General features: G+C 43.4%; 2 protein-coding genes across 6 annotated transcripts; one reads left to right on the top strand and one right to left on the bottom strand.

Annotated features, from left to right (window-relative positions):
• The first annotated feature begins 259 nt into the window (after positions 1 to 259).
• Positions 260 to 2,265, top strand: crygs2 (crystallin, gamma S2). Its single transcript, XM_069177389.1, has 3 exons — positions 260 to 268; positions 609 to 851; positions 1,962 to 2,265. The coding sequence occupies exons 1-3, from the start codon at positions 260 to 262 to the stop codon at positions 2,232 to 2,234; spliced, it is 525 nt and encodes a 174-aa protein (XP_069033490.1). The 3' UTR covers positions 2,235 to 2,265.
• Positions 880 to 15,902, bottom strand: lcmt2 (leucine carboxyl methyltransferase 2). 5 transcript variants are annotated; one of them, XM_069177385.1, is made up of 14 exons: positions 15,747 to 15,902; positions 11,932 to 12,056; positions 11,217 to 11,298; positions 10,933 to 11,113; positions 9,720 to 9,876; positions 9,368 to 9,557; positions 6,319 to 6,426; positions 5,686 to 5,773; positions 5,332 to 5,550; positions 4,957 to 5,202; positions 4,721 to 4,842; positions 3,737 to 3,924; positions 3,525 to 3,660; positions 1,257 to 3,358 (listed from the first exon to the last, which is right to left on the bottom strand). In XM_069177385.1, exons 1-14 carry the CDS (start codon positions 15,789 to 15,791, stop codon positions 3,194 to 3,196), a joined length of 2,052 nt encoding a protein of 683 aa, XP_069033486.1. In that variant the 5' UTR covers positions 15,792 to 15,902; the 3' UTR covers positions 1,257 to 3,193. The 5 variants fall into 5 exon arrangements, with proteins under 5 accessions (XP_069033489.1, XP_069033486.1, XP_069033485.1 ...); XM_069177384.1 differs by having other exon boundaries at positions 1,258 to 3,358; positions 5,332 to 5,559; XM_069177387.1 differs by having other exon boundaries at positions 1,259 to 3,358; positions 4,721 to 4,818.
• Positions 15,903 to 16,525: the final 623 nt, after the last annotated feature.

Here is a 16,525-nt window from a genome sequence, read left to right as displayed (position 1 = left end):
ATGCCCGGGCATTATGCCGTAATCCTTCCTCGCTTTTCTGGAAAAACTGAATAGCACTAGAATCACTGACTCAATTTTTGGATCTCATTTTCATGACAAAGCGATTGTTCCCCTTTTGCCTCCACTGTTGGTGTTTATAAGCATGGGAAAGCGGGGATATAAAAGGCAGTGGCTGGAAGGCCAGTGCAATATTGAGACCTCAGGGGAGCCACCAGCATCACTTCACATCACCAAGGCTATTCCAGACATTGTACCCAAGATGGGCAGGGTGAGTTAAGACCACGAGGCAAGTGACACTGGGCCATGTAGGTTCAGTGATAATGTGTGTGCAGGTGTCTCTGCAGGGTAGTTGGGCTTTCAGACCGCCCAGTTTATTCTGGTGTAGGTTAAAGCACTGCACTGCACTGCTCATTGGAGCAGAGGAAGAAACATTGTCGACAAAATACTTTTCAGAGTTTCCAATGTCAGAAAAGCATTTTGTGATGCGACACTCAAGTAAATTGTCAATTTGCTCAGGAAATATCAGACCTTTCTTACACGAACCACCCGAGAGAGAATGTAACGTGAAATCTGGACGAGCGCTAAGACTCCTATGTGTTGTGCCCCAGATCGTCTTCTATGAGGACAAGAACTTCCAGGGCCGCCGCTATGAGTGCGACAGCGACTGTTCAGATTTCCATGCCTACCTGAGCCGCTGCAACTCCATCCGGGTGGAGAGCGGCGCCTGGGTGGTGTACGAGAGGCCCAACTACATGGGCTACCAGTACGTCCTGACCAGGGGGGAGTTCCCAGAGTACCAGCGCTGGATGGGACTGAACGACCGCCTCAGCTCCTGCAAGATGATCCACTTTGTAAGTCAGCAGCAGCAGATCAGATCCCAGGATGGCTCAGATCTATTCAACGTGACCTCTTTTGTTGAGTGCGCTGGGCTTTGTGTGCAGATCTCTTAATTAGCAATGAATCTGTACAAATGGTTACAAATGGTTTATACTTTGGTTTTCCTTCAGTTGTGAAGCAGAGAACTCAGATTGAGCTGAACAGATTAAAAACACGGTGAGCGCAGGCAGGAGTAAAAAAACAACTGGACGTGAAAGAGGTCACTCTGTGGTGTTGATGCTGCCAGTGACTGCAGGGTTTTGTCAATCGAGTCCAATACCGAATCGGTGTGTTTGTGTGATGAGGCTTCGGTGCAGCTGACCCACAGCCTGCAGTCTCTTTCATACACAAGTCGATGCGGTTAGTACGAGCTGCACGTGTAGTTTTGGCAGGAAGCAAACCGAATGCAATCAATGAAGGAATGTGTTTGACTCAAGTGACCTGTGCAGTAGACCGACATCATACATTCTGTATGGAGGCTAGTTATCATGGTTATTGAGAGCCTAATTAGACACTCACTTGTCAGTTTATTAGGTACACCGACCTGAAACCGATGCAGTTCATTTAACAGTCCTGCAAGAAATGCTCCCTCCTTGAAGGTCAAAAGGTTTGTTGTCTTTTAAACTGTAATAAGGAAGTGTTGATTCGTCGATTTTGTTTGAGTTGGGGTTAGGTGCTTCTCTTTTTCTCCACCCCATGTATAATCATTTAGGACATCCTAAAGTATTGAAGTTCCACTCCACACATACAATACAGATCAACAAACCACAAACTTGAAAATCATCATCAGGTTGAATCAACACATCTCCAAAACTGTTTCAACAAACACTGAACATTAGAACTTCAGTAAATGGGCTGCATAATCTTTACATAGGAGCACCAGATATCCTGTACAACAGTGTGTATATGTTGCGATACGAAGTTTTCTTCTGATGCAAATCTCATCTCCCTATATATCCCCCCTTCCCCTTTGTTCTTACCCCACATCCCATCCCCGTTCTTTCCGAACCCGCGGCACTAACTACCACATCCCTCCACCTATCTTCCTTTGAACTGCCGACTCGTGTCCCCCCCTCACCTTCCAGACCAGCGGGACCCTGTACAAGATGCAGCTGTATGAGAAGGCCGACTTCGGGGGCCAGGCCTTGGAGGCCACCGAGGACTGTCCCTCACTTCTGGAGAAGTTCCGCTGGAGGGAGGTCAACTCCTGCAAGGTCTTCGACGGCTGGTGGGTTTTCTACGAGCACCCCAACTACCGTGGACGCCAGTACTTCCTGGAGAAGGGGGAATACCGCAAGCCCGGCGACTGGGGGGCCGTCAGTCCTACGGTTCAGTCCTACAGGCGCTTCAATGAATGATTCAAACTCCATCCAAAACGTTAAAAACACCTACTATGATCCATGCCGGGGCATTATGACTATGATTTGACTACTTCATTGACTAGTTTGTGATTTTAAACTGAGGTCTCAAATAAAATCTGTCAAGAAGCAGAATGTATTTCTTTTGATTTGTCATCCACGGGTAGTTTAATATCTTCTGAACTTCTTCTGCTCCTTTACAACTGCACACTTCATTCATTAAAGCAGAGAGGCGCCTTATCTCTGAATTATGACCTAATATCTCATAATTACCAGATCATGTGGACTAGACTAATGAGACAGAAAGTGGCAGCAGTTGTGCAGACACATGACACGTGATTGTGCACATGGAAAACATTTCGTTTTGGAACGTTTTCATGGTGAAACTTGTGAAGTGTTGTCGATTCTCGTGAAAACATTTTGCCATATTATGGCATGTGGTAAACATGTGGTAAACATGTGGTAAACATGTGGTAAATGTTTCCTATGTGGAAAAGATGGGAAAGATGGGAAACTCGTGAGTTTTTTCTGTAAGGGTGAAGATGAGCGAGACGACCAGGAGGTGCTTTTCATGTAGGTCTTTTTAAAAGAAACAGAAAGTTAGTTTTAGTGTCAGAAATCAGAGCTCAGATCTGGATGCACAGACAGGATACACATATTTTTAGATTCAGTGTGACTGACACTTTCTGATAATGCAATTACCTCTGATGTCCCTCACAAGTAAGTGTTCATAAACCTGCTTACATGGGGGGGACGCTGGACAATCACCGGGTTTTGACCTTTTCTTCAGTATCAAAGTAATTCAGTTATAGTTGTAAACACACTTCTCATAACTACAAGATCCTAGTTTCCTTGTAATTATGAGATGTCTTGACAGAATTATAGGACTGATGACAGGAAGTCAGGGCTCAGTTACACCTGTTTGGTGCATCCTAACTGTATCATAGAAACACGTTGCTTCATCCCAGTGCTGCTCCGAGCTCCATGGTGACGGGCTGAGGGTTCAAGTGAGTCCCAAAGGAGAAACAGTTCCCACCTCCACCTATCAAAAGGAGCACTGGTTCCTCTGGGTCCGTCAGCTCACAGCAAAATGAGTGGAGCATCAGAGGCCAAGGCACCGAGGTCTACAGATGGCAAAACACACAGCGATCCATTATTCAGCATCCTCGAAGGAATCCGTCCAAAGGCGACCAATGAAAACACACTTTAGAGCAAATGATGCTACTTTCTGGACAACAAACCTTTACAACCTTAGGTGGTATCAACACAGACCACCAAATGATAACTGACCGTGTCCAGACTGAACTCCACACTGCTGCACGCGGTGATGTCGACCACAACGACGCCCGGCACACCGTCTGAATGCAGCCAAACTCCACCCACCACAATCAGCTTCTCCCCAGTCAAGTGGGCGCAGTGAGAGTATCTGAAACAGAGGTGTTCAGTAGAAACTCCAGCCTGAGTCTGAGAAGTTTCATCAGCAGCTCTGAGAAACAGCAGACCTGGGAACAGGAGGCGGCCGCACGTCCATTCTCTCCCAGCAGAAGCCTCTTTCAGTCGGCCTCAACACCAGCGTGTCCCCCAGCGGCACCCCCTCTCCGCCCAGCCCTCCAAACACCACCACACCTCCCTGATAGGAACATGCTGAGTGAGAATGACGAGCCGGTGGTGCTGCGCCCTCTACTGGCATCTGTAAATGACACACAGACACACACACACACACACAGACACACACAGACACACACACACACACACACACACACACACACACACACACACACACACACACACACACACACACACACACACACACACACACAGATTTGCTCCTCGTAGAAGAGAACTTGTGGCATTCATCATCTTTGCTCACCTCCTGTTGATGCCTCACATATTACAAACATATTACAAACATTACAAACTTTTTGGTTTAGAAAGAGTTTTTCTAGCATCTGACTTCATGTCATCTGACCTATTCCCTCTTTGTTCATGTCATCGTGCAGCTGATCTAATGACACATTTAGGGTTTGTTTGGGCTCAATGCAAAAATGTTCTGGCATGAGGCCCAATATAATTATGACAGACACAAGTGCTGCGTTCCAAATGGCGTACTGATGCACCAACACTCACTATTTTGAGTGCATGAGTCAAGTACAGAAACGTGCAGTGCACGAGTACTAAATGGTCGCCATCTTGGCTCCTACAGGAAGGGGCGGGGCCACCAACGTAAAGAACTTTCAAATGATGGCGTCTGAGGAAGCTGCAGCTGTTCCTGAACACCACATAGAAGTGAAAACACGTTGATTTCTGTGTAGAATTATTCTGGTGATGTGTTCACATACTGTTGTTATTTCCGGTCAGTGCAAAGCAGCAGAGTCCAAACATAGAAGAGCACTACTTGTTCTTATCACTAAGTGAAGTACGTTATTTGAAACAAAGCAGTGTGTGTGAATTTAAGAGCCTTTTTATGAAAACAACAAAGAGCAAACCTCGGTCCAGTGCTGCTGGTCGACACTCAGGAAGCAGCCGTCACCCAGAACGGCCTCTGATTGGTTCTGTCCACCGAACACAAACAGAAAGTCTCTGCCTGCAGAAAAACAACAAGAATTCTCTGTGTACAAAAGTAAGAAGGGATGCAATGAAAGAAGGAAGAGAGAAAGAAAGTGTGAAAGGGAAAATAGCACACAAGAAAAGAGAAAGAAAAAAGAAAATCTGCTCATTCTACCTTTGTGACTGGTAATAGCAGCGGTGTGCCGCCATCTTGGTGGTGGTGGATCGCCTGTACAGACCATCTGCTCCACACAAACCTTCACTGAATCTTGGCCCTCTGACTCTGGAGGACAAGGTGGACCGCAGGGGTCAAAGGTCACTTTGAAAAGGCCTCTTATTGGGTTGAGTGGAGAGGAGCGCCCTCCATAAACCACAGCACCTCGTCCAGGAAGACAGGTGACAGTGTGGTAGAGTCGGACACCTGAGATGAATGAGGGTCATATTTCTGAATCGAATCTGACCTGTTTTGCATATTCTCTCTAAATGTAGTGCAAAGAGTAAAAACTAAGACTGACTGAGGACAAAAAACTCTACAGCAGCAAACGCTCACCCAAATCCTCCACTGGCTCCACGCTGATGGATCTCCATCCTTCCTGGCCTCTGATGAGGACGCTGGCCATCGGCCACCTGCCTCTTCTGCTGGAGCCTCCCGTCAGAAGGACCTTCCCGGGGCTCAGCGAGGTGGAGGCCATCCCCAGCCCCTCCACCCAGACGGGTACGGCATGTACACTCAGGGCTGTGGGGCTCCACGATGGGCTGATGGACAGGGCTGGAGAAACTGAGGAGTGAATACAACCGCAGCCACAAAACAAGTACAAAAACATGTCTTTAAGATGTCAAAGTTATTAGAAAAAAAGATTTGTTGGCTACAAGTAGGAGAAGTGTTTTTCTACGTATGAGCTACCTGAAGCAGGAGCGAGCAACGCCTGGTCCACCAGAGAGCCTCGAGACGCCGTGAGAATGAAGTAGTGGGAACATTTCTGGTGCCACTCCTAAAGAAGACAGATGTCCTCATTCCTGCTCACTACTATTACACATCCCTTCAAACAGGCACTTTCCCAGATGCCTTCAAAACAGCTGTTGTAAAACCGTTACTATAGAAACACGACCTGGATGTCAACGCATCGACCAGCTACAGGCCAAATATCCAACTTCCATTTATTAGTAAGATACTTCAAAAGAGAGTTTCAGTGCAAATAAACTCCTTTCTTAAAGAAAACAACATCCTGCAGGAGTTTCAGGCTTTAAAGCACTGAAACAGAACTTCCTAAAATAATCAGCGACCTCCGACTGAACTCTGATGACAATAAGGTCTCAGTTCTGATCCTGTTGGACCCGAGCGCTGCCGTTGATACGATGGACCGTGATGTCCTGATCTATCGTCTGGAGGAGTCGGTTGCACTGCATGTAATTATCTTGCTGTGAAGCACTTTGAGCTGTATCTCTTGTGTGAAAGGTGCTCTACAAATAAAGTTTATTATTATTATTATTACTGGAAGGAATTTCAGAAGGATACAACAGAGTGACAACCACCAACCTCGTACTCATCAAAAGGCTCCAGGCTCTCCACTCTGCTTCTCTCCTCCTCAGGGACCAGCCCAAAGTAGAACTCATTCATGTCCAGACAGACACACTGCTCCCAGCCCTGAGGACCCAAACACAACCGAGTATCACAGTGTGTTTCCACCAACAAACTCTTCCTCAGAGGACCTTCTGGCTTTCAGTCCTTTTCCAGGAACCAGGGTCTACATGAGGTTTCAGGGATTTGTTCATTTGTGACAAGGTCGAGCCTTTGTAGTCCATTTTTGCAGCGTGATTAGGAGGGAATGTCTACACTGTACTATATATTACATGTACTGTATATGTACAGTGGGTACAGAAAGTATTCAGACCCCTTTAATTTTTTCACTCTTTGTTTCATTGCAGCCATTTGCTAAAATCAAAAAAGTTCATGTTATTTCTCATTAATGTACACTCAGCACCCCATCTTGACAGAAAAAAACAGAAATGTAGAAATTTGTGCAAATTTATTAAAAAAGAAAACCTGAAATATCACATGGTCATAAGTATTCAGACCCTTTGCTCAGTATTGAGTAGAAGCACCCTTTTGAGCGAGTACAGCCATGAGTCTTCTTGGGAATGATGCAACAAGCTTTTCACACCTGGATTTGGGGATCCTCTGCCATTCTTCCTTGCAGATCCTCTCCAGTTCCGTCAGGTTGGATGGTGAATGTTGGTGGACAGCCATTTTCAGGTCTCTCCAGAGATGCTCAATTGGGTTTAGGTCAGGGCTCTGGCTGGGCCAGTCAAGAATGGTCACAGAGTTGTTCCGAAGCCACTCCTTTGTTATTTTAGCTGTGTGCTTAGGGTCATTGTCTTGTTGGAAGGTGAACCTTCGGCCCAGTCTGAGGTCCAGAGCACTCTGGAAGAGGTTTTCTTCCAGGATATCTCTGTACTTGGCCGCATCCATCTTTCCTTCAATTGCAACCGGTCGTCCTGTCCCTGCAGCTGAAAAACACCCCCATAGCATGATGCTGCCACCACCATGTTTCACTGTTGGGATTGTATTGGGCAGGTGATGAGCAGTGCCTGGTTTTCTCCACACATGCCGCTGAGAATTAACACCAAAAAGTTCAGTCTTGGTCTCATCAGACCAGAGAATCTTATTTCTCATAGTCTGGGAGTCCTTCATGTGTTTTTTGTCAAACTCTATGCGGGCTTTCATATGTCTTGCACTGAGGAGAGACTTCCGTCGGGCCACTCTGCCATAAAGCCCCGACTGGTGGAGGGCTGCAGTGATAGTTGACTTTGTGGAACTTTCTCCCATCTCCCTACTGCATCTCTGGAGCTCAGCCACAGTGATCTTTGGGTTCTTCTTTACCTCTCTCACCAAGGCTCTTCTCCCACGATTGCTCAGTTTGGCTGGACGGCCAGGTCTAGGAAGAGTTCTGGTCGTCCCAAACTTCTTCCATTTAAGGATTATGGAGGCCACTGTGCTCTTAGGAACCTTGAGTGCTGCAGAAATGATTTTGTAACCTCGGCCAGATCTGTGCCTTGCCACAATTCTGTCTCTGAGCTCCTTGGACAGTTCCTTCGACCTCATGATTCTCATTTGCTCTGACATGCACTGTGAGCTGTAAGGTCTTATATAGACAGGTGTGTGCCTTTCCTAATCAAGTCCAATCAGTTTAATTAAACACAGCTGGACTCCAATGAAGGAGTAGAACCATCTCAAGGAGGATCAGAAGAAATGGACAGCATGTGAGTTAAATATGAGTGTCACAGCAAAGGGTCTGAATACTTATGACCATGTGATATTTCAGTTTTTCTTTTTTAATAAATTTGCACAAATTTCTACATTTCTGTTTTTTTCTGTCAAGATGGGGTGCTGAGTGTACATTAATGAGAAATAAAATGAACTTTTTTGATTTTAGCAAATGGCTGCAATGAAACAAAGAGTGAAAAATTTAAAGGGGTCTGAATACTTTCCATACCCACTGTATGTATGTATGTATGTATGTATATATAACACCAGGCTCTCCTCACCACCTGCTGGTACTTCTCTCCAGTGAAGCAGGGTGGTGGCAGCATCATGGGACACGGGTTCCCGTTCAGCAGGGACCATGATGCAAACAACGATGGAGTGGTTCAGGACAAGATGTCGGACTGTCCCCAAAACCTAAACCCCAAAGAACATCTGAAGAGACCTCAAGATGATGTTCGCCATCAAATCTGATAGAGCTTGAGAGAATTCGCTGGGAAAAATGGATAATGTCTTCTTACCATTTACGATATGAATGTTTTTCAAATATTGTTTTAATTTATTTATAAAATATACTGAAAGTAAATTCACAGGTTCACTCTTACTCCACCCGTCAAGTCTCAGATCTTCATCGGCCTAAATTTCTCACCCGCAGAGGTCAATTTTCAATTCGATACATTTGGGTACCAAATTATGGGATGGTCTTTCCCATCTGACAAAAAGCCGTTCCTCTATTAAATGCTTAAAAAAGTGTTAAAAAAATATTTGACTTCTGTTTCGTAACAGCAACACATACAGTACACTCTCATCCATCACCATACTCATTTCTTTTTGTTTTATATTGACTTTATTGTTTTCGCTGTGATTGTTGGAGCCTATATTATTATTATGTAAACTTTGTATTTTCTATAACTGTAACTTTTCAACATTATCTAGGTGGAGGCTTCAAATAAAGGCCACTGGGGTTTCCTGGATTTTCTTTTTTTATTTGAAAAATCGGTGTTTTTTTAATTTGTGCAAAATAAATCAAATCAAATCAAATTGATGTGCCCAAATCCACGTGTCCAAAGCGTTAACAGACATAGACACAGACCCAAGAAGCCTGGAAGCTGCAACTGCTGCCAAAATGTGCATTTTATCTATTGAAAATGAAACACAGTAATGCAAAGGGACCTGAATTGGTTCTGTTGGACTTTTGAATGAACCCAATCGTTGTGGACACAGAAAAACAAACCTTTTGTAACACATACTATGTAGTAAAAAGGGTTTTAATGACACAGCAGCCAGATGTGTTAAGAATCCAGTATGACAGGTGGGTACTGGCCTTGTCCAGGAAGCGGCGTCTCTGTGCTGAGGCGTCTGGGTAATGTCGGAGGGCGTGCAGGGTTGAGTTGAGTTTGAGGAAATGCTCTTGCATGATCCGACCAAAGGGATCGTGTGGCTGGATCTGCTCATACATCACAAAGAGTGACTGTGGCAGGAGCTTCGCTGCCCAACTAATGACAGCGTCTGACCTGGAAGACACAACCAAACCGCAGAGAGACGATAGACCTGATCACTCTGCTGCATATCGTTATCGTATCAATAGTTCACCTGGCCTGAGATGAACATGCAAGTAAAGTAGGTCCAACTGCAGCTCACATTTTCTACACAGGTATGCTTGGTGCCAACTGTACCGTTGTGTTTCCATGTAGGTGAGCACCACTTCAGATAGAATTAGGGTCGGGGCGGCCCGGTCCAGCCCGGCTGCACCCAGAGCCTCTTCCACCTGGGACTCCTCTCTAACATCCACCCCTAACAGACGGTACTGACTGCTACGTACGTGTACAGGTCCTGAAGACACAGGCAGGTACGTACATTTATCACGTCGAATATAGTTTATATGACAAATGCAAATTTTTTGGGGCTACTAAAGGAAAAGAAGTGACAAACCTACAGGAGGAGGAAGACGGGAGTCTAACAAACCTACAGGAGGAGGAAGACGGGAGTCTAACAAACCTACAGGAGGAGGAAGACGGGAGTCTAACAAACCTACAGGAGGAGGAAGACGGGCTTCTGACAAACCTACAGGAGGAGGAAGACGGGAGTCTAACAAACCTGCGGGAGGAGGTAGACGGGAGTCTAACAAACCTACAGGAGGAGGTAGACGGGAGTCTAACAAACCTACAGGAGGAGGTAGACGGGAGTCTAACAAACCTACAGGAGGAGGAAGACGGGAGTCTAACAAACCTACAGGAGGAGGAAGACGGGAGTCTAACAAACCTACAGGAGGAGGAAGACGGGCTTCTGACAAACCTACAGGAGGAGGAAGACGGGAGTCTAACAAACCTGCGGGAGGAGGTAGACGGGAGTCTAACAAATCTACAGGAGGAGGAAGACGGGAGTCTAACAAATCTACAGGAGGAGGAAGACGGGAGTCTAACAAACCTACAGGAGGAGGAAGACGGGAGTCTAACAAACCTGCGGGAGGAGGTAGACGGGAGTCTAACAAATCTACAGGAGGAGGTAGACGGGAGTCTAACAAATCTACAGGAGGAGGTAGACGGGAGTCTAACAAACCTACAGGAGGAGGAAGACGGGCTTCTGACAAACCTACAGGAGGAGGAAGACGGGAGTCTAACAAATCTACAGGAGGAAGAAGACGGGAGTCTAACAAACCTACAGGAGGAGGTAGACGGGAGTCTAACAAATCTACAGGAGGAGGAAGACGGGAGTCTAACAAACCTACAGGAGGAGGAAGACGGGAGTCTAACAAATCTACAGGAGGAGGAAGACGGGAGTCTAACAAACCTACAGGAGGAGGAAGACGGGAGTCTAACAAACCTACAGGAGGAGGAAGACGGGAGTCTAACAAACCTACAGGAGGAGGAAGACGGGAGTCTAACAAACCTGCGGGAGGAGGTAGACGGGAGTCTAACAGGCCCCTCAGTGTTGTATTAGAAGTGATCAGGGCAGCTTTGCGCCGCGCGACATCAAGGAAATCCACCTCAAAAACAGCAGCTCTGTCCAGTGTCTCGTCTGCACGTAGGCGGAAATACAAAGAGTCAAACCCGGCACCCAGAGACAAAATCTAGAAGAGAAGGGAGATGATGGCAGAGGGAGGGAGATCAATAATACACAACCCCTCACACGGCAAACTTTAGACAGTGTTGGAAAACAGAACGTTAACTCGCCTGTCTTTGGGAGCATTTCTCAGTAATATGAAGAAACATCCTCACACAGTGGTCCACAGCCTTCCAGCGCACATAATAGCCCCTAAAACATGCAAATAAAACTTAAAGCTACAGTACAAAATGTTATTTCATTTTTATCCTCATTTTTTTGTTCTTCCTGTTGTATTCAGTGTTCTAGAAACTGGAATCAGTCTGTATCAAACTTTCTATCGAGGTTAACCAGCAGGCACTCGACCCATCACAGTGACTCTGGACCAACAAGGCTCATCTGGTCTCCTTCGTTCCTCCTTCCTCCCTTTTCTCTACTCTGGACTCTGCATACAGATGTCGTTCAACCAGCTCCTCCTCTGAGTAAGAAAAACCGGCCACCAGTTATTACAGTCGAAAACCCTGACGTCCCGCTTCAAACACAGCAAAGATCATTTGGTGTGAGGGAATACGCGGACTGACACGAGGCAGCAGAAACACATGACTGATGGTATTATCATATATAACAGTAGTTAGAACCACGTCCACCTTCTACAACTGTAACTAGCAAATAAACACAAACAAGTAGTTTCATTATTTCAGTCCCGCTTTGAGCACCATCTCTGTTTCGACCTCCTGCTTTCTTTTCTTCCACATGAGAGTAACAATACACCAAACCAGGTCATCTCCTATACATGTAACCATGGTGACCTGCTGTAGCTGCGAGTGAGTGAAGCTCCCTGCTGACCTGTTGATGAGTGGGGCTCTCCTCACCGCTCTGCACACAAAGTGTTGAAGAAAGACGTCGTTGAAGTAGCAGCGGGCTGCGGCCGACTCCTTGCTCACCACGCTGCTGTCGTTGGTTACCTGGACCTGAAAAAAGCAAAACAAAACAGCCATCCTCACTAAACCAGGGTTTCTGCAGCGGTCATTTTCATTTATTGATCTTTTAGGTTAGGTTAGGTTAGGTTAGGTAGTTACTTTATTAATCCCCAAGGGGAAATGTTTTCGCTACAGCAGCATACAGAAGCAATAAGATAATAATAGAATAATAGAAAAGCAATAAAATAGCAGTAAAATATATTAAATATAAAATGCACAGTATATATAGTATATACAGTATAGTATATATCTCTATATATTATATACAAACAACCAAGAAACACAAACAACAGTGTTATTGTTGTGTGATGGATTTTGCCAGAGTCACCCCCCTGTTGAAGGCAGTTCTTACACCTAAAACAAAAAACAAACAAACAAGTAAACAATAAACCTTCATTCACAGCTCCATGATACTGGAGGAAGTTCTTACACCTACAACAACAAACAAACAAACAAGTAAACAATAAGCCTTCATTCACAGCTCCATAATACTGGAGGCAGTTATTACACCTACAACAAACAAACAAGCAAACAATAAACCTTCATTCACAGCTCCATGATACTGGAGGCAGTTCTTACACCTAAAAACAAACAAACAAGTAAACAATAAGCCTTCATTCACAGCTCCATAATACTGGAGGCCGTTCTTACACCTACAACAACAAACAAACAAACAAACAAGTAAACAATAAACCTTCATTCACAACTCCATGATACTGGAGGCAGTTCTTACAACTGCAACAAACAAACAAGTAAACAATAAACCTTGATTCATAGCGCCATGATAGTGGAGGCCGTTCTTACACCTACAACAACAAACAAACAAGTAAACAATAAACCTTCATTCACAGCTCCATAATACTGGAGGCAGTTCTTACACCTACAACAACAAACAAACAAACAAGTAAACAATAAACCTTCATTCACAGCTCCATGATACTGGAGGAAGTTCTTACACCTACAACAACAAACAAACAAGTAAACAATAAACCTTCATTCATAGCTCCATGATACTGGAGGCCGTATTTACACCTACAACAAACAAACAAACAAGTAAACAATAAACCTTCATTCATAGCTCCATGATACTGGAGGCCGTTCTTACACCTACAACAAACAAACAAACAAGCAAACAATAAACCTTGATTCATAGCGCCATGATAGTGGAGGCCGTTCTCACACCTACAACAACAAACAAACAAGTAAACAATAAACCTTCATTCACAGCTCCATAATACTGGAGGCAGTTCTTACACCTACAACAACAAACAAACAAACAAGTAAACAATAAACCTTCATTCACAGCTCCATGATACTGGAGGAAGTTCTTACACCTACAACAACAAACAAACAAACAAGTAAACAATAAACCTTCATTCACAGCTCCATAATACTGGAGGCAGTTATTACACCTACAACAAACAAACAAGCAAACAATAAACCTTCATTCACAGCTCCATGATACTGGAGGCAGTTCTTACACCTAAAAACAAACAAACAAGTAAACAATAAACCTTCATTCACAGCTCCATAATACTGGAGGCAGTTCTTACAACTGCAACAAACAAACAAGTAAACAATAAACCTTGATTCATAGCGCCATGATAGTGGAGGCCGTTCTTACACCTACAACAACAAACAAACAAGTAAACAATAAACCTTCATTCACAGCTCCATAATACTGGAGGCAGTTCTTACACCTACAACAACAAACAAACAACAAGTAAACAATAAACCTTCATTCATAGCTCCATGATACTGGAGGCCGTTCTTACACCTACAACAAACAAACAAACAAACAAACAAGTAAACAATAAACCTTCATTCCCAGCTCCATGATACTGGAGGCCGTTCTTACACCTACAACAACAAACAAACAAGTAAACAATAAACCTTCATTCACAGCTCCATGATACTGGAGGCCGTTCTTACACCTACAACAACAAACAAACAAGTAAACAATAAACCTTCATTCACAGCTCCATAATACTGGAGGTCGTTCTTACACCTACAACAAACAAACAAACAAACAAGTAAACAATAAACCTTCATTCATATCTCCATGATACTAGAGGCCGGTCTTACACCTACAACAAACAAACAAACAAGTAAACAATAAACCTTCATTCACAGCTCCATGATACTGGAGGCCGTTCTTACACCTACAACAACAAACAAGTAAACAATAAACCTTCATTCACAGCTCCATGATACTGGAGGCCGGTCTTACACCTACAACAAACAAACAAACAAACAAGTAAACAATAAACCTTCATTCATAGCTCCATGATACTGGAGGCCGTTCTTACACCTACAACAACAAACAAGTAAACAATAAACCTTCATTCACAGCTCCATGATACTGGAGGCCGGTCTTACACCTACAACAAACAAACAAACAAACAAGTAAACAATAAACCTTCATTCATAGCTCCATGATACTGGAGGCTGTTCTTACACCTACAACAACAAACAAGTAAACAATAAACCTTCATTCACAGCTCCATGATACTGGAGGCAGTTCTTACCCTACAACAACAAACAAACAAGTAAACAATAAGCCTTCATTCACAGCTCCATAATACTGGAGGCAGTTCTTACACCTACAACAACAAACAAACAAACAAGTAAACAATAAACCTTAATTCACAGCTCCATGATACTGGAGGCAGTTCTTACACCTACAACAAACAAACAAACAAGTAAACAATAAACCTTCATTCACAGCTCCATGATACTGGAGGCCGTATTTACACCTACAACAAACAAACAAACAAGTAAACAATAAACCTTCATTCATAGCTCCATGATACTGGAGGCCGTATTTACACCTACAACAAACAAACAAACAAGTAAACAATAAACCTTCATTCTTAGCTCCATGATACTGGAGGCCGTTCTTACACCTACAACAAACAAACAAACAAGTAAACAATAAACCTTCATTCATAGCTCCATGATACTGGAGGCCGTTCTTACACCTACAACAAACAAACAAACAAGTAAACAATAAACCTTCATTCATAGCTCCATGACACTGGAGGCAGTTCTTACACCTACAACAACAAACAAGTAAACAATAAACCTTCATCCACAGCTCCATGATACTGGAGGCCGTTCTTACACCTACAACAAACAAACAAACAAACAAGTAAACAATAAACCTTCAGTCACAGCTCAATGATACTGGAGGCCGTTCTTACACCTCCAACAAACAAACAGACAAACAAACAAGTAAACAATAAACCTTCATTCACAGCTCCATGATACTGGAGGCAGTTCTTACACCTACAACAACAAACAAACAAGTAAACAATAAACGTTCCCTCCCTAGAAGAGTGCAGGGATTACTAATTTGTTTGTGGTTTGACTATTTTAATATGATTTTAACAACCCTTTTACCGCTAGTGTGAGAATGTTTTTCTATTTACAATAATTATAACAACAGCATCCTCTTTGACACAAACATGCATGCTCTTTTTTAAAGCACCTCAGAAATGAATGAACAGAACTTACCTGTATTTGTCATCTAAAACAAAAGCATGATATTTTATGAGGTCATCAGATGAATAAATGTGTGCTACAAAATGAGTGTGTGGGTGAACATAAGCAGATGAAGGTGTAGGTTGTAGTTTGTAGTACAACAGAAGAATAAAGTTATATAAATATCAGGACACTCACCGCCGTGTCCTTCTTCTTCTTTTGTCGGTGGGTCGCTGGCTTCATTTCGGCAAACTGTTACAGCATCTCCCAGTAAAAGTCCAACAAACGTTGGACCAATATGAAGGGTTGACGTTAACGTTTCTGGTTTAGAGAGCAGTACACCGCCCCAAATAATTCAAACATCCTTCACTTGGCTAAAAGTTTCCGGGTCAAGTCGCGGCTGCGCTGCAGCGCCCCTGTTGGCCTGGAGGCTGCAGCACTTCTTCTAAACTACACAAGCCTCAACCGTCTACAATAACATTCAGAAATGGTTTCTGATCAGATCTCTGACCTCTTTAGTATCTTTTGTTGTTGTTTTTTACTTAAAAAAATAAAATAAAATAAAAAAAAAAAATCTTTGTATTTATTATTGTTGTTCTTATTTACCACTCATACTTTTTACTGAAACAAATCTGTTTTGTTTTTAATAAGCTCAATATTATATGTGAGCCCCGAAATCCTGTTTCTTCTTTATCTCAAGAACAATTAGTTCCAAGGCGACTTAAATTTTTTCTTCGTCTTAATTTATTTTCAATTTCTTACATTAATCCTCGTAAATAGAAACACCTCAAACACCCTGAATCCTATTTAATTTATCTGCTCAATAAATGTATTAACTGATTAGTATTTTTCTTTACGTATAGCCTGATGATTTATTGAGTTTCATCTCTCATTGTGGAGTTCTTACTCACATATACTGACTCATACAATCTCCAAATTTGACCTGGCTTTGTTGTTGTTGTTTAATGTAACGTTAG

Source organism: Embiotoca jacksoni, unplaced genomic scaffold (assembly GCF_022577435.1).
Source record: "Embiotoca jacksoni isolate LCO1_2020_lvr unplaced genomic scaffold, fEmbJac1.0.p SCAF_72, whole genome shotgun sequence".
Classification (NCBI taxonomy): Eukaryota; Metazoa; Chordata; class Actinopteri; family Embiotocidae; genus Embiotoca; species Embiotoca jacksoni.
The sequence above is the reverse complement of the archived record's forward strand: the minus strand, read 5'-3'. Positions and strand labels throughout refer to the sequence as shown.